This window comes from Lotus japonicus, chromosome 3 (genome assembly GCF_012489685.1).
Source record: "Lotus japonicus ecotype B-129 chromosome 3, LjGifu_v1.2".
Taxonomy (NCBI): domain Eukaryota; kingdom Viridiplantae; phylum Streptophyta; class Magnoliopsida; order Fabales; family Fabaceae; genus Lotus; species Lotus japonicus.
In genome coordinates this window covers 8,227,623-8,245,671 of record NC_080043.1, presented here as the reverse complement: position 1 = coordinate 8,245,671, position 18,049 = coordinate 8,227,623, and the positions used below count along the sequence as shown (strand labels likewise).

General features: G+C 35.4%; 3 protein-coding genes across 3 annotated transcripts; all 3 read right to left on the bottom strand.

The window, feature by feature from the left end:
• Positions 1 to 125: 125 nt before the first annotated feature.
• On the bottom strand, positions 126 to 8,231 carry LOC130745480 (glutamate--tRNA ligase, chloroplastic/mitochondrial). The gene is made up of 13 exons (XM_057597769.1): positions 7,948 to 8,231; positions 7,620 to 7,738; positions 7,387 to 7,508; positions 6,471 to 6,650; positions 6,044 to 6,162; positions 5,912 to 5,960; positions 3,266 to 3,367; positions 3,006 to 3,108; positions 2,784 to 2,847; positions 2,154 to 2,268; positions 1,893 to 1,993; positions 1,027 to 1,183; positions 126 to 602 (listed from the first exon to the last, which is right to left on the bottom strand). The coding sequence occupies exons 1-13, from the start codon at positions 8,172 to 8,174 to the stop codon at positions 378 to 380; spliced, it is 1,683 nt and encodes a 560-aa protein (XP_057453752.1). The 5' UTR covers positions 8,175 to 8,231; the 3' UTR covers positions 126 to 377.
• Positions 8,232 to 9,189: 958 nt separating this feature from the next.
• On the bottom strand, positions 9,190 to 12,765 carry LOC130749290 (uncharacterized). The gene is made up of 5 exons (XM_057602625.1): positions 12,510 to 12,765; positions 12,368 to 12,417; positions 11,619 to 11,724; positions 11,449 to 11,507; positions 9,190 to 9,575 (listed from the first exon to the last, which is right to left on the bottom strand). The coding sequence occupies exons 1-5, from the start codon at positions 12,621 to 12,623 to the stop codon at positions 9,524 to 9,526; spliced, it is 381 nt and encodes a 126-aa protein (XP_057458608.1). The 5' UTR covers positions 12,624 to 12,765; the 3' UTR covers positions 9,190 to 9,523.
• Positions 12,766 to 13,789: 1,024 nt separating this feature from the next.
• LOC130742772 (uncharacterized) lies at positions 13,790 to 17,964 on the bottom strand. Its single transcript, XM_057594871.1, has 4 exons — positions 17,743 to 17,964; positions 15,933 to 16,059; positions 15,744 to 15,816; positions 13,790 to 14,276 (listed from the first exon to the last, which is right to left on the bottom strand). Exons 1-4 carry the CDS (start codon positions 17,768 to 17,770, stop codon positions 14,001 to 14,003), a joined length of 504 nt encoding a protein of 167 aa, XP_057450854.1. The 5' UTR covers positions 17,771 to 17,964; the 3' UTR covers positions 13,790 to 14,000.
• Positions 17,965 to 18,049: the final 85 nt, after the last annotated feature.

Sequence of the window (18,049 nt, the reverse complement as noted above, 5' to 3'; positions counted from 1 at the left end):
TAGTTGTTTCACATAGTTACAAATAAGTAACCAATAAACTAATATCTCCTAACTAAATGAAAATGATAGAAGAATACAACAAAATGATAATACTCTATCATGCTCCCACAAACTTCAGGCTAGGATACCGAAACTGGCATGATGCCATAACATTTTAAAGCACAAAAATAAACGTGGAAGGTAACTAACTCGTATACATTCATGTTTCCAATTCAAAATAATGGGCCTAAAAGTAAACACCTGAATTTAACTCCAAAAAAATATGAAACTATGACTAAACAAGATTCCTCAAAAAAATTACAAATAAGTCTTCTCTTGTCAAAATAAAAAATTAAGTCTACAAACACAAGTGTAAAACCTTGAAAGTGAATTCTCAGTTAGACTGAAGCAGCAGTCTCCTTCACAGGAATATCCTTGGACAATGTTTCCCAGTTAATTTCCCTAAGTATTTTGAATCTTTCATCCACTGTCACAAAGCCAGCTTCAGGAGCTATGATATCAGTAGTACCAGCTTTATGGAGTAAAACAACACTAGCTCCCATATCAGGTCCATGTAGTTTCCCAGTCAGCAGAATCCGGAGCGGCATGAAAAGTGATTTTCCCTATAGCACGAGGATGAACACACAATGACAATTGAAAATATAATGTATTCAACAGAATGTAAGTGATGTTTGAGATTATAAGAATTCAGAGTTAGACCTAACTCTACCCTTCATAAACACTTTATATCGCCATATCTCTAGTCAATTTGAGACTTCTCAACACACACATTCACACTCAGAGAAAGACATCTGGAGCGTGGAATTTGCAGGAACTAACATCTATGGATGGCCCATATATGGGTCGTCTCAATTAAATGGATCTAGGATAGACTCTAATACCATATTAGAATTCAGGGTTAGACCTAACTCTATCCCAAAAGCTAGCTTAGGGGTGAGGATTGCTATACCCTTCATAAACACTTATATGGTCATATCTCTAGTCAATGTGAGATTTCTCAAACAGTGATTACCCAATTCAGCTCACCTTGCGCTTAAGTGATTTACCAAAGCCTTTCACCCACTTTTGCCACCCAGCTGGGCCTTCTTCAAGTGCAGCTACCAGATCACCACTATCATAGGCAGCCAAGAGGCTAGCACAGAAATCAGAAAGATTATCTTGTATGACAGATTCTGCTTCATTGCTGCCACAAACAGGTAGAACGTTTGAACAATCAATAATGCATATCGCATATATCATCAGGTATCAATACCATAGTAGTCAATCCCGGATAGCGGCGCGTAGCGGCTGGCCCCAAAAGTGGGATAGCGTGATAGCGCATAGCGGGATGGCCGCTATTCTGAATTTTTTTATGTAATTTTATATCATTAATAGTTTAATACTATATACATATAAATAGCAAACAATGTCAAATATTGCCTAAAATTCATAACATTCATAATAGAAATAAAAATCATAAGTCTTGAACAATAACACACAACTAATAACTTCTTAAAAGCAAGGTAAAGAAGTCGAATTTGCAAATCTGAATGAAGAATGAAGCTTAATTCTTTCAATTTTGACCTATAATGGCCCTGAGAAGTCCTAACATGCCCATAAAAAGGTTCCCCAACGATTTAAAACGAATGGGCTTGAGTCATTTTCTCCTTCATTCATATAGCGCCGCTATTTCCCGCTATTGGCCGCGATCTGCCGCTATTTTGGCCGCTATTCGCGCCGCTACGACCGCTATTGTGAAGTTGGCCGCTATTTCATCTCAATAGCGGCAGGGAGCCGCTCCGCTCCGCTACGCCGCTATAGCGCCGCTATTTGCCGCTATTGACTACTATGATCAATACATGTTACAATTTATAGCCAACAACAGTGAGCTATTAGAAGAATATGAGCATGACCTCTGCAAAGTAGAATGTAGAGGATAAGACAGCAAGTTAGCAAGTGACTTGTCTGCCTCAGTTATCAAGTAAACCTCATCCTTAAGTAGTTGAACTGCTTCCTGTAAGTCAACCATGGATTATCACTTGCTTCTGAGTCCAGTGTTACAAGATGTGACAACATTAAAATAAATAAATAAATCAAAGTGCCTTAAGAAATGAAGCTAAACCAATGCTATTTATAAGGAGACTAAATCAAGGATGCAGGCAATTGGATCTCACATCTATGAAGGGCCCTGTTGATTCGTTAAGCAAGCCACATGTCTTCCACCGCTCTCCAATAAGACTTTTCAACTCCTCTGATGGCTGTGCTTTTAAATGCTGACCATTCATCCACCTAAATATAAGGCAGAACGCAAATTACAAGGGCACTAATTGTATTTTTATTTTTCATTATTAGCAGCAAAGCCTTGTAAGAACTCCTAAAAAAACTCCAATTTTATAATATGAACAAGTTAACTAATCACACTCAGCAATCATATGCAATGAAAATGAAACATGTATCCCATAACCTATGTTTGCACAGTTATGGATACAGTATGGGGTACAATACAAATGTGGGTACGATGTATGAGATTTATAAAAAAAAAAAATTAAAGTACAGGTATGCTACATACAGTGTTGTTAATCAGCAGAAAGCCGAAAATTCGCTATGTCATATAGCAGATAAATTGCGGACAAATAGTGGAAGACATATAGCGGTTGAAATAAGTAAACATTTGTATAAAATTAAGATTGTCATAACTCAGAGAAGCAATTGTGTGAGAAATTTGAACCATTTCATGACATAGGAATGCTACGGAAAACATACAGGATTTTATTCATATAAAGTAGGCAACATGCAATAGTTACCTTAACTTTGTGGAATCGAAAACAGCACCACTTTTGTTGACTCGTTCTATAGTGAATTTTTCAACTGAATAACACAAGAAAAGCATTCTTCAGTAAGAAAATTGTCGAGAAAATTTCCTGTTTAGAAACAAACCATCTAAGTTTTCTATGTCTTCAAAAAATAAAGTGGCATTCTATATGATAGCATACCAAAAAAGTGGAGTTCAAACAAAAATCACTAACCAAGTTGATCAAGAGTGAAAAACTCATTTTCAGTCCCATCACCCCAACCTAATAATGCTAGGTAATTCACCATTGCTTGAGGTAGGTATCCCATCTCCTTGAACTGTGAGAAAGCAGATATTAGAGTTCGAATAACTTAAGCTACAAGAGACCAGCTTCATTAAAACTTACCTGTCCCACTGATGTTGAAAAGAGAAGTGTCAAGTGAGACCTCATAACTTTAAGATGAATAAAATATGGAAATGATGAATTAACCTTACCTGACCCACTGATGTTGCTCCGTGTCTTTTTGATAATTTACTCCGATCAGGAGCTAAAATCAAGGAAACATGTGCAAAGTGAGGCATGGGAAATTCTAGTGCCTGTAAACGCATCCAAGCGCATATGCAAAACAAACCATAATCAGTCACCTAGATCATTGCATAATCCAAGGAAGAAAATAAAAACAAGATTTACAATTTAGAAAGTCGAAACACATTTTAAACGAGGAAAAATTTAAGCAATATCTTGGTCAATGGGTTAGCCATACATTAACTTACCAATCCAATGTTTTTGAGAACCTACTCATTATTTTTTCTGAAAATAAGTACGAAACTGAATTTTTTGGATTTTTCTTTTAATCAAAATTTCAAAAAATGCTTTAAGAAATGTGCTTTTCAAAAAACAGAAGCTTAGATTCACTCAGAATCAATCACTCTATTGGTTATATTACCTTAGGGCCCGTTTGGTGCGACGTATAGTATAAGGCCTGATAGTATAAGACCTGATAGTATTAGGCCTGATAGTATAAGCCCTGATAACTTTCTTATACAATCCAGCGTTTGGCCATACTCTGTATAATTTACCATATCGTTTAAATTAATGCAATTTTATGTTTAGTGAAGTATTGAATAATGATATATAATAAAAATCAAATATGGAGGTGATTATAACGGTGGTGGCGGTGGTGATGGAAGTAGTGGTAGGTTGGTGGTGGTGGTGGCAATGGTGGTAGGTTGGTGTTGGTGGCGGTGGTGGTGACAGTGGAGATAGGTTGGTGGTGGTGGTGGCAACGATGGTGGTTGTGGTGGTGGCGATGATAGGGTGGTGGTGGAGGTAAGGCGGTGGCGGCTACGATGGATGGTGGAGGCAATGGTGGTGGTGGTAGCGATAGGGTGGTGGTGGTGGTGGCGATAGGGTGGTGGTTGTGGTGTCGGTGGTGGTAAGGCGGTGGTGGCAGTGGCAGTGGTGGTGATCGGGTGGTGGCGATGGTGGCAACGATGATGGTTGTGGTGTTGGCGACGATAGGGTGGTGGTAAGGCGGTGGCGGCTGCAGTATGGTGGCGGCGACGGTGGAGGGTGAAGGCAATGGTGGTGGTGGTGGCGATAGGGTTGTGGTTGTGGTGTCAGTGGTGGCGGTGGTGGCAATAGAGTGGTGGCGGCGATTATGGTGGCGACGGTGGAGGGTGGAGGCAATGGTGGTGGTGGTGGAGATAGGGTGGTGGTTGTGGTGTTAGTGGTGGCGGTGGTAGCAATAGAGTGGTGGCGGCGATTATGGTGGCGGTGGCGATAGGGTGGTGGTTGTGGTGGCGATGGTGGCAACACCAGTGGTGACGGTAGGGCGGTGGTGGCGACGACGGTGGTGATCGGATGGTGGCGGCAACACCGGTGGCGGTGGTGGTGCCAATGGTGGTGTAAGTTGGCAGCAATGGAGGGTGGTGATGGTGACTTATAAGTCACAACCTTATCATGCCTTATCCTTCACTCACATGATGGATTAAATTATACGTCATTTTAACGTATAAGGAGACTTTGATGGATAAGCTTATACAATACAATGTCATCACCAAACAATGGATAAACTCATAATGTATTGTATAAGCTTATACTATCATGTCTAATACGGCGTGCCAAACGAGCCCTTAATTTGGAATTTCTCAATCTGGACCTCCCAACTCATCCCAATGAAAAACCCCATTTTAATGAAACGACAGATTTTAGAAAGAAAAAAAAAATAACGAAATGAAATAAAACCAATAAATCAGGAAATTCATCTAGCTAGTATAAACTGACAAGTAATACAGAGAAAATACACTGTAAACCAGCAAATCAATACAACTTGAACAAAGACACTTTTTGCATACTCAATCTCAAACAATCATCCATTTAGAACTTAACCTACTTTTGCAACTTTATTCTATGATTTGAAATTTGTATTATATTGTCCATCACTGGGGTTGCAAATTTATTTGCCTCTACTACATAAGATATTTTTCCCCCTTTGGCCTCATTAAATAGTGGTAGATGCGTATGAAACCTCCGTTATAAATACTGTCACTAAGTTCGGTTCTATCATGCCTAGAGCCCGAGACCACTGTTTGCTATTAAACAAATCCAGTTTTCTCCATCATCAAACCACTTTGGCTCTGTCACTCCCATAATCTGAGAGCATAAGATTTCCCACTTCTAATAGTTTGTTTCCTTCAATTTATTACCTCTGCCAACTCCCCATTCCAGCAAAAAGTAAAGCACATCTCATTGCATTGTTAGTAATGAAAGCTATTCAACTCAGACCAAATACCTCAATAATTTCACCTGCCTCCCTCTCTATAGCATCAAGTCCCCAAAACAGTGCCAGTTTCCGAAGCAATAATATAGAATATTGGTTTGGACTATAGACAATATATGAGTCACCTCTCAACAATAAAACTGGCATTTGATAGGATAACATCATAGACAATGGTCTATACGTGTACGGACAAATTCAAAGAGCAGACGAAGACCAACTTCACTTCACAATATAATAATTGAACTCAGACTTTAATTTGGTGTCGGATTGCATTGAAGAGCAATCGATGGTGAACTAACTAATTTTAACAAAAAACAGATTCTATAAAAGATGATATACTCTTTGATTTTCACTTTACCTTGTATATTAATGCTTGTCTTAGAGTGTTCGGTAAATGCTCCTCTGCTCTGAATTACAAATAATTTATGCAATACATTAGTGAAAATAATTGCTCAAGCATATTGACAGGCTAAGAAATTAAAAGCAATACCTGATGACATGAGAAATAGCCATGGTAGCATCATCAACTGTCACACAAAAGTTATAAACAGGCTGGCCATTACTCCTCATTATCACAAAATCTCCAAGTGTATCCAAGTTCCAAACAACCTTCACAACACTACCAAAGAAAGTTAATAGCTATTCAATGTAAATTTAAAAGAAATTGTATACATCATTTGCACATTCGAACATGCAACACAGATGCTACTTTTATGCCATTACATAATCTGCTGTTTCTAAGGCATAGTGGATAGTAGACTATGAGATGAAATAAAATACTTCCAAGATGCTAGTTGACTTAACACAATAAAAGATGTGAAGTGCTATTAGTACAACAGAGCAGGAAATCATCAATCAAACCATGAGGGTGGAATAAATAAGAAATAAAAAACTGGAAAGTGGTGGAAAGAACTCACTTCGCCTCGTATTATGTCATTAATTTTTAAACTTCCTTTGGGGACACGAAACCGGTAGGTGTAAGGAGTTCCTTTTTTGAGCTCTTCTTCTACTTCCCCATTTGTCGCACTGGCCCATTTACCTGTGTATACTGGAGGTAGTTGCTTTAGCTTAGCAACCTCCTTCATTTTCTCTAGTTCCTGTTAAGATGAATAAGAATAAACAAGAAACATTGGGTAAATTTAGATCAAGGATAGACATGCTTCAAAACTAGCAGAGGAAATGATGAAAAAACTCCACCAGCACAGCTCCATAAACCCTACTTCTTCATAAAAGGTACACATTCCAAAAATAAGATACCTCAGGGAAAAGCAATTTTCAGTAAACTGAACCACAAACCATTGTCTCAGGTGCAAAATAAATTCTTTGTCCAACAGAAGAACTAACTAAACTGAAGCTAAGGAATCTTGACCACCAGATCACATATATTTGAAGAAAGAACACATAATATTAAAGTACTACTACTTCCAAATACAACGCAACTTAAAGCATATAAGCAAGTTCCCATTTCATATCTTAATTGAATGCATGCTTCAATTAGCTTATTGTGGAAATATAATTGCTTACCTTTGTTTTTTTTTGCAGATCTGCTTAGAAAAGTCATCATTTCTCATTTTTGGCCGTTTGTTTAAGCTAAAAAGTGACCTTATCATAACTTATCAAAGACTATTGTTTATAGCTTCTGCGAAAAGCATTTAACCAGCTTCTTTTCAAGGTTTTTGACTTTTTGTTTACGAAAAACTTACATAATTGTTATGATATTTAAAACATGCTTTCTAGGGAATAAACACAAACAAATGGCCCTTAACCTGCCCCAACAACATTCTACAACAATGAAGGTTACATTACAAGTTCAAGAGGGTGTGAACAAAATACCTCATTAGAACAGAAGCAGCGATAAACTTGACCCGATTGGAGGAGTTTCTCAGCATGCTGTTTGTACAAAGAATTCCTCTCAGACTGCCTATATGGACCATAATCCCCACCAACACCGGGACCTAGCATGTTCATCACATCAAAACTCACACACTTAATCATCAACCAAAATGTTACCAAATAAAAAGATAAACACAAACACAAAGAAAAGAAAATTGCATGATCACCCTCACCTTCATCCCAATCAAGGCCAAGCCAAGAAAGATCTCGAAGCAAGGCCTCCTCAGATTCCCGGGTAGACCTCTCCAAGTCAGTATCCTCAATTCTCAAGACAAATTTCCCACCTTTGGACCTGAAATTAACATACCCAAATAACCCAAAAACATCAAAAACAAAAAATCACACATGCCCAGAATCAAAAATTGGTTTTTTATATATAAACAAGAAAAAAAACCCAAAAACATCAAATCAAAAACAAAAAAAAAACAACACATACCCAGAATCAGAAGAAGAAGAAGAAGGAGAAGGAGAAGGAGAAGGAGAAGGAGAAGAGGAAGGTACCTAGCAAACAAGTAATTGAACAAGGCTGTTCTAGCACCACCAACGTGAAGGTTACCAGTGGGAGAAGGAGCGAAACGAACACGAACAGGTTGTTGTGGTGAAGAATGTGCAGTGACTGAGAAGGCTCTTCGGAAGAAGAAGGTGCGGCGTGAAGTGTAGGTTTGGTGAAAAATGGGAGCAGCAACAACCTTGGACCATGGAGTGGCGCCACCCAACATCGCCGCCATCTTCGCTGTCTCTCTCACTGTGTTTGAGTGTTGCTTGGGAGTTCTGAAACGACTAGATAAAGGTTGATAATGACATCATTTTGGTTTCTGAATTTCCTAGGTGGCGCGTGTTAAGGAATCATTAGATTTGACACCCCAATCATTAGAAATGTCACCCCAGTTACGGAAACTCAGTTTCCGAAATATTTCGGAAATAAGGTTTCCGAAGCAGTTTTTTACTCAAAAGTGTGGTTTTTTACTCAAAAGTGTGGTGTTAGATGTATTTTGAACTAAAAATCACGAATTAATAAGATTCCGAAATAATTCGGAACTTGAAAATCCGAAAATTGGGAGTGTGAAATCTAATTGTTGGGGTGGCAAATCTAGCTCTCGTGTTAAGGTAACATGTTATGTTATACTAGGTTGTTTTTTTTGATAACTGGTGAAAAGTAATTGGAAAAAATAAGAAAGTGATTGAAATACCAGTTCTGCCCCTAAGGAAGTTTCCATTACCTTTACCAAAATCAGTGGTAAATTACAACAAAAGGTATAAAACCCCTCTATCTTAAATTTCCTTTCAAAAAAATTTTATATTTAAATTTCTTCTATAATTAACATTAAATAATGACCATTAAGTTAAATATATGAAAAATTATTTTGAAAGGCGGAAACAATCCAATTAAAGAGAGAAGAGAGGAATGTGTATTTGAAGCAACATTGCTGTTGCATTTGGTAAATATACTTTAGGATTTTCGTAGCTTAAACTCCATAGCTTATAAGTTATGTTCATCTAAGACACTCCAACACATAATACTTCTTACAATTCTTCTACACTCTACTTGACCATTTGAGCATCAAAGTATGAGAGTAGGAAGTTTCTCAGTGTAAAACATATATTACCTATTAAATTAAGTTCTGATGCAAAGTATCAAACCATTTTAGAACTTTAAAATTTTATGCACTTGCTCTACTAAATTAAAACTTTTAATTTAACAATTAGATTTCTCCAATTTATATTCTATAAAAAGTTAGTAAGTGGAGTAACTTTGACAAATGTTTTCATACTGATTTACTGGTTGAACCAGTAATCAAATAACCCAGTACATGACTGAGTCAATGATCAGTTTAAGATTAATAACATTGATTAATACCCTCAAAGGCACACAGGATGAAGGAACTTGTATACTTGAAGGGTACAAAACTATGGCATCGCCTAAATAGAAGCATCTTTTGGTGTCAGTTCATACAGGATTTCTCAGAACATGTACTTCTATTTCATTCATTTATAATTTTGTCCTCGAAGACAAAAAAAAAACTTGAGGCTTTTGGGCATTTTCTTGAGGGCCTTCAGTTCAGAATTTTCGCATTGATTAGTGGCCAAAGGAACCCCTAACACCCTCAATGCTTTCTCCCAAGGATAACCTGCAAAGTAAACAAAATAAATAAATAAATAAAATGCTTAGGATAAAAGAAGCTTCATCTATTCATGCCATGTTGCTCTCAATATATTAATTCTAGCTGCAATTATCAATATGAGGAATCAGCAACTCTGCAAATGAATGACCGATATAAACAAACCCAGGCATGACAATCCAACTGATTACAATATTTATATACCAAAAAGACAATAATTTGACAAAGAAAAAATGCTGATGTTCTGACTTCTGAGAAAAGGATACCTGAAAGATTTTGTTGTAGTTATACAAAGAGTTGAGAGCTCTAAAGTCACTCTTTCTAACTTCTAACCAAGCAAAGCAATTAAAAATAACGTATAGCTGTGGCTAAGTTGCTTTGCAAACCACTTATAGCTATGTGATGTATAGCAAATGCAATAAAACTCAGAAGAAGTTCACATGAAAAATCACAGCATTTGTTTTTTAATAATTTGAAACAGAGATCGTATAGGGTACCCAATGAACGTATCATATTATAATCCTATAATGAAATCTACAATCAAATACACATACTCAAAGTACAGTAACAACAATTGTATGGAATATGCTTATCCTCTCAGCATTACCATGAATTAGAATGCAATACATTCCCATAAACCGTGCATAAATTATGGCCAAGTATGCTGATAGCCTAATACTAGTTCACAAAATAAAGAAACCAAAAATAACTTCTAACTACCAGGTGAAATCAGAGTTCACAGAATAAAGAAGCCAATAACAACTAATTTCCAGGTAAAATCGAATTCTTATGAGTTTTGCTGTCCAGTTATAATGTGAAACAGCTTATGTAAAAGAACAAAACAGTTTGAATCAGTTTTACTCAACTGGCAGTCCAACACAAAATTGACTCTGGCTTCCGAATCTATTATGGAAGGATTTGTGAAGTCCATTATATTAAAGTATGAAAGCTGTTATTTGTAAAATCCTGAGGTAGAAAGCTTCAGTGTAAGGTGACACGTAGGATAATCCGATTTCTATTTACGCATCCCATGTTGTCATTCTAATAAAAAAAATCTCCCTCTAGTTTCATTCATTTTCAACTTAGCCCCTATAGTTTTTTTTTCTTCTAAAATGTACGTAAATTGACAAGTTCAAATTCTAAGTTCTTAACTTTTTCGATACACCATCGAAACTCAACACATGGATGGGACTCAGGATATCAACCATTAGACACAATGTATGCAAGTTGCACAACAAAAGTAGCAGCCAGCAACGAAAATTTCACTCTATGGTAAGAACTCAAACAACCGCATCAACTAAGCGTCCGTAAACACCATTATCAATGTCTCTAATCAGTTTAGCCTTCCCTAGCAACTATAACTACCTGTGGCTATGTAAACTCTACCCAAATAACTCTCAAGTAATAAACAAAGTAACAATTCGATGGCCTTCCTAAGAAACAATGACCTTATGTGATCCAAAATCCAAGTCCTGTTATTCATTTCAATCATCAATGTTTAAATACACAAACCTTCACCAAATAACAAAATATAATTCATGACTCAACATATTTACTTCCCTAGGCCAGCCACATCAAATGATTCTGACGTTGGATAATCACACCAGAGTTCAAAATGTTAATGAGAATAAATATCAGTCATACTTAATTAGTACTTTTTTGTGTATGTATTATCTGATTCATCATTTTATGAATTCCAACCAAGCACGCAGATTATGAAAATCCTGTTTATGGCATTGGTTATTTGATGATTACTTGCAAGAAGAAAAACGAATCATAACTAAATCTAAAATTACAGCAAATTCATTGCACAAATTCAGTTCTTTGATAAGATTGTACTAAAAAATTGAGCATCAAAGTTGCAGAAACTAAACATACTTACTTATGCATACAGTATTTGTACTCTTGGCTCCGAATAAAGTCTTTCTCTCCCTCTTCAAGCTAAAAAAAAAATACAAAACCAATTAAGCATAGCGAAAATGTAACAACAGGATAACAATATTTATCTCAATCCCATCACAAAGGGTATTAAACACATGAAGTCTGCCTCACCGGGTCACTCTGATAGATGACCTCATAACAAGCAGGTGAAAGGCATCTCAAAGCACAATTCTCCCTTGCTATCATCGATGATTTGCATTGCCAACCCCACAGCAAACTATCCGCATAAAAGAAAAAATTACAAATTAGCATCAACAGTTGCCAAACATCACACTTATACAACAACCCAATTAAACTTTCAAGACAAACAACTTAGACCCCAGAAGGCCAGAAATAATAAACCAAGTGCACCTGCCAACATTTGAACATTGCACTAAACTATAAGCAAATATGTTTCAATATAATGGTAAACGAATCGGTTAATAACAAAACTGTATCAACCACAGCTTCCATACTTCACATATTTTCTATAACCAATGAAATATTCAAGGAAAAAAGAAACAAGAACTCAGACCAAGAAATGGTAAAACCAAAGTGCACCTGTCTATATTACCATAGCTCTAGACTCAAAGCAATGTGCATTTGGGCTATAAACAAAAATGTAGTAAATATAGAATTTGATCCAGAAAGACACTATTTTTCTATGGTCCCTAAAATTTCCTTCCATACTAAAGTTTTCAACTTGCTAACAAATTCACCTACCCAAGTTGTTAACTTGCAAACAAGTTTCCTTCTTTTTGGATACCAATTTATAAAGATGAAACTTTTGACATCAGAACAACAAAAAGCAAACATCTTTCAAGACCCAATTATAGGCTTCACCTGAAAAAAGAAAAACAAGAAAGTGGGTATGAACAAACCTGTCAATATCAGCATAGCACTGAAGTTTCTTCTGCCTGACTTCAGCATCCTGAAACCATAGACCCAGATATGAAAATCAAGAAAAAGCAGGAAAAGGGTAACAGGAAGATGAAGCAAAGAGTGAGATTGGGAGGTGCATACAGAGATTGGGTGAGGAGATTTGGCAAGGAGCGGTGAGAAGTAGAAGAAGAAGAAGAGTGATGATGATAATAGGAGAAGAGATATGAAGGAATTCCGAAGAGACATGAAGACCATTGTGATTGTTGATTGTTGATTGTTGAAGGAAGAATCAGTTTTCAGAGTGTGTGATGTTGAAAAAATTTCTCCACCATGTGCATATTCAGAGCAAAGCTTTGTGTTTGTGTTTGTAGACTGGAGGACTCAGTTTTGTAAAATTTGATTTTCACAAAAGGGTATATATATTTGGAAATTTTATGAAAAGAATAAAAATGCAACCTTAAAGTAATATATTATAATAATTTTAATTAGTATAAATGGTCCCTACAAACAAATGATTTTCTCAACTTCCAATCTAATCTTGTGATCTCGTCCTTACGATGATCTAGTTTGTCTACCACTAAACCAATAAATTGTTTGGTATCATAGTATGGAAGGATCTTATTTTTTTAAAGGAAAGGACACTACTAGTTTTATATAGATATTTAATAAATTTAATTTTTTATTTTTCAATTTAATTTAATTGAATTATATTTGGATACTCTAAGTGTATAATTATTAATATTTTATTATAATAATATCAAATTTTAAAATTGTAAAAAAATTGAGTTTTTTATGCATTGAAAATTTGAAATTTCCCAAATCAACAATCAAATATTTATTTTTATTTTTTACGTTCAATTTTTTTTTTGAAAAATATAACTTGTATATCATTTTTTCGAACATAACAACATTTTAGTCTTTTGCGGTAGTTAAAAATAACCACTATTGTGTGTCTTTGTTATATGTCCGCCAAAAACAAATATATATGTACACATATAATAGTTCATATGTTTTTAGTGTGATGATGAATCAAAATAGCAATTTGGGAAATTAATCTTACCTATTGAATGGGAATATTTATAAATAAATAAATTAAGTTTCGAGAGTATATAAGCATGTGAGTCACTCATAATTTAGTTAGATCCCGATAAACTTTGAAAAGAAGAATGATGCATCGACTATGTAAAAAGATTTTAAGACCGAAGTTAAAAATGACGTCTGAAGATTTATCAATTTTCTACTTTCATACATAGAATTCGTTATGCAAACACATTTATCTGGAAACTTGGGGTTAGGATGGGATAAAAATATCATATCATGCCATCTTATTCTTCCCACCAAATAGGCCCTGCCCTTAAATGACAGTCCTCACCCAAAGGAGGCCCGGTGAGCATTCATTTCATACAAAAAAATGGAAACCATTTCAGATAATAACTTTATCTAATTTTATTCAAGATAATTTACTTACAGGCACAAATAAATAACAAGAGTTGAGCTTTGTTCACAATGCCAACCACAACCATTGTTTTTATGAATTGACATTTCTATAACAAACATGCAAAAAGCAGCAATCCTATGTATACAATCAAGATAAATACATCATTCTGCTTAAAAGACAAAGATGAACAATGACTAGAAGTTCTGAGAATCCTGTGCCGCGTTCTGGAACCACACAGCTGCAAGTGTCACAAGAGAAGCATAAACTGAGTTGGGTAACCTTTGCACCAGTTTCCCAACACCTGGGACACCTTCAGTGGCTTTCTTCGTTGCCACCGCCACCGCCGGTGCTACAACCAAAGTGATGATAAGCTTTTGACCAACAAAAGTGACTGTGTCAGCTGTCATTATCTGGATGAAACTGTAAAATTCTTCGGGATCAATTTCTCCATCGAAGTTGATATCGCAGTTCTGCACATTTTTATATGAATCATACCAAATTCAAATATACCAACAATTATAATATGCAGGAATAGTTCTTTGTAGTCAGAATAAAGCTGTGCATTTAACTTATTTAGGAAGTTGATGTTATAACATAGTTAAGCATGAAGAACAAGATGATTTTGAGAAAGATGTGCATCTCAAGTGCTGGTACTTGATTAAAGTTTTACCATGTTGTTTCTAGTTGAAATTTGAAAAGCATAACGGAGCTTTTAGCTTGCTAAAATAGACAAAGCTCTAATGAGTAGTGAACAACACCTCTTTAGGCACTAGGCAGGGCTAGACTAATTTTGCATCTCATAACTGCATTTTCCAGCATGCAACATGCAATTTCTATAAAATATCAGAATTTGTGCATCCAAATTTCCAAAAGTTCAATTCATTTTCCAATCATTTTCTTGGAATTGAAAATATCTAATAGCATTGGAGAATCACTCTTGAATGGACATTTTGAATGAGATATTGCCAAATCAGATTTAAGGCATTTCTGCAAGCTTTTCCTTACAGTAAGAGAATAATGTTCTTGAAAAATACTGTTCATTTATCAGCAATATTCAGCATGCAGATGATACATCCTTTCTCAAGAATACTGAAAGGATCTTTTAGCTTTCCCCTAAGAGTTATTACCACATTGATAAGCTCTTAAGAAAGAATGATACTGATATGCTTCTTAAAATAAAATGATCAATAAGCTTCTTAAGATGGAATGATACTGATATGCTTCTTAAAATAGAATGATCAATAAGCTTCTTAAGATGGAATGATACTAAGCTTTTTAAGATAGAATATAGATATCAGTACCTTCCTAGCACACTAAGACTACGGATAAAAGATATCATTCCAAAAAGTATAAGCACTGAACATAGTTTGACACAAATTTTTAAGACCCTTCCCTAGTTCCCTTGCAGCATTGCAGTCAACATTTTGTAATATTTTTCAATGCTATCCTTTCAACAACTTCGGTACCAAACTCTAGCTTTTAATAGTATGCAATTCAAATACTGTTAAAATCCATGGGCTTGGAACCAAATACTGTTACATTCTCCCCTCAGAATACTGTCAAGTCACTCACCGTGCCCAACAAGTCCCCTTACACAGTAAAGTGATGGCAATTCGAGGTAAACCAACCTTTGATCACTGCCTCACAACCCCTCATCAAATCCAGAAACATGAAGTTTATCTACAAACTACTAGAGTTGTGCTAGTTTTTCATAAAATTAAGAAGCTAAACATACTTCTTAAATAATTGACATAGAAGACACAAAAGTGTTTGTCTTAGATTACATAATAACCCCCGTGGCTCAAGTCTGTTGATCTTTAAAGCACAACCAAAAGTGTTAAAGAATGGTAATTTTACTGGGCATAGAAAGCAACACAGTTCACATTAACAAGTTAACAGAGTTCATAGTTTGATCTCACTATGACACAACAAAGTACCTTCATGACTTCTCTGACTTTTTCTTTTGATGGAGGATCAAAATGGGGACCAGGAATATACTTATTGATATCACTACAACATAGAAAAAGATCAATTAGAAGAACTAATCAAAATTTACTCATTAGTTAAAAGAACATCTTATCAGCTAAGCTAAAATGTTGTAAACAATTATGAAGCAGACTTCTTACTTGTACACAAGTAATACAGCAATATACAGTTCTTCAAAACACAAATTATTAGTTTGCATTTGACTCTTTACTCGTTCAAAAACTCGATCGGTTATCTTCCTTATTTGCTTTTCCCTCCAATCCTTACCTGTGTAAATTGCAAGGCTGTTAAAAGACAAGCAAGGGAATTAAGCAGAACAACTTGACCAGTCAAGTGTGTACATAGGAAAAAATGTAATGACCGGTTAATGAAGGCACAAAAACTGCATTATCATACCCAGAATCCAGATACATAAATTTCATGCCGAATGTAAGGAAGTGGGTATACTGAAAGCACCACTTATTCTGAACAGAATCATTAAAAAATTTGGGTCCAGTTTTAGTGGTTACAAAATTGAAAGATATACGAAATAATATCAAATTAATTTCTCCCGCCTGTATTTACGATATTCGATTAATAAGTTAGCATATCTTAAACTAGTAAAACCCATACTATATTTTGTGAAAAACCTCTTTGTAACATAAATTATTGCAACAGATTATGCTCCCATACATTCTCTTTTCTATCCTTTTTTCTGTGATTCTCATCTGTATTCTTTCTCCTTGTTCTCTATAATTGATTTTCCTTACATCTCAAGTTGAGTCTCAAAACCAAATCCAAATATTTGGTCTTGTCCCCTATGAGATCCCTTGTCCTCCCATTTTGCTTCGTAAAGTTATCATAACTGTAAGCATTACACATTCTGGCCTGGCTGATTAAAAGAAAACACATTCTGGCCTTCAAATAAACCACGAAGCATACATGGAACAAATAATGACCTAACCACACTTTATCCCCCAATGGCACAAATTTATGTTCGAAAGTACTATATCCAACACGTCCAGAAGATAACAATATATCAACCCTGCAAAGGAACTTGCAACTTTCCAGCAACCTCACCACCAAATTTCCAAGGAAATCAAACACAAGTTTAGCCGTTCTCCTTGTAGTACTACTTACTAGAGTCATCACATTCAAAATTAATCCATACTCAACTTAAAACCACAACTAGTTTTTTAGAAACCTTGGCTAAGAAACATATTTGTCACAAAATGAGACTCCAACTTCCCTATATTTCACAATTTTCGTGCAAAACATGCTAAATTCAATCAGAGTACAGCCTTTAAAATGCCTGAACTGAACAACTAGAAAACAACAGAGTTCCACTTCTCTTTTCAGCCCATTGAGTAAATGGCTACTTTTTTCCTGTGTTCAAATCATTCAAGTTTGATGAATATATATATGGAATTGGGCTCCTCTAAAGTAAAGCAAAGTGTACACTTTAGAAAGTAAAGTACATAAATACAAGTATAACAGATAAATGAAAGTGAGATTGTGATGAATTATTATAAAATAAAAAGGATATATTAGAACAATTTATGAAATTGTTAAAAAGGTCTAAAGTTCCACTTTTGCATAGCCAAATCCATGTTTGTATTAACAAATATGCAAGTTTCAGTTGGAGGGTGAAAAACAGATCAATAATTGGGTCTTCAACATTCAGAACACCAAAAAACCAGTGCATGAACAGATCAAACATTAACCTCGGAATTAAAAAAAACCTCCTTAGAAGCAAAAAAAAAAAAATCATGTCTTTGAATTTGATTTAAGCTTTTTTCCATTTCCACGCTTGACCCTCATATCAGAGAACAAAAGGGTCATTCCAAAACAGAAAAAAACACTAACTTGCAAACAATTGACAAAAACTCCAGATTGCAGAAAATCAGGAAAATGGATCAGCTGAAACTAACAACAACAAATGAATAAATCTGAGAAGAAAAGCATTGTTACCTTGTAGTTTGTCAAAGACTTGTCCCATGGCAGATTCAAACCAATGAACGTTGCTACTACTCTGTGTTGTTGAAGCTTTGTTTAACACTTGGGTGGGAGTGTGGAGAATAATATATTATAAAGATTGAGAATCAACGTTTAGCTTCCCAATCACAAGTTTACATTACATACGTTACTGATTTTTTACTCTTTGAACAAATCCACGCACAAAACGCCACACCATTTTCTCTTCAGGAAGCTTTTATTTTATGTGTACAAGGAAAATTTTGTACCACACCTCTGAGGCTTGATTTTATAGGAGAAATAA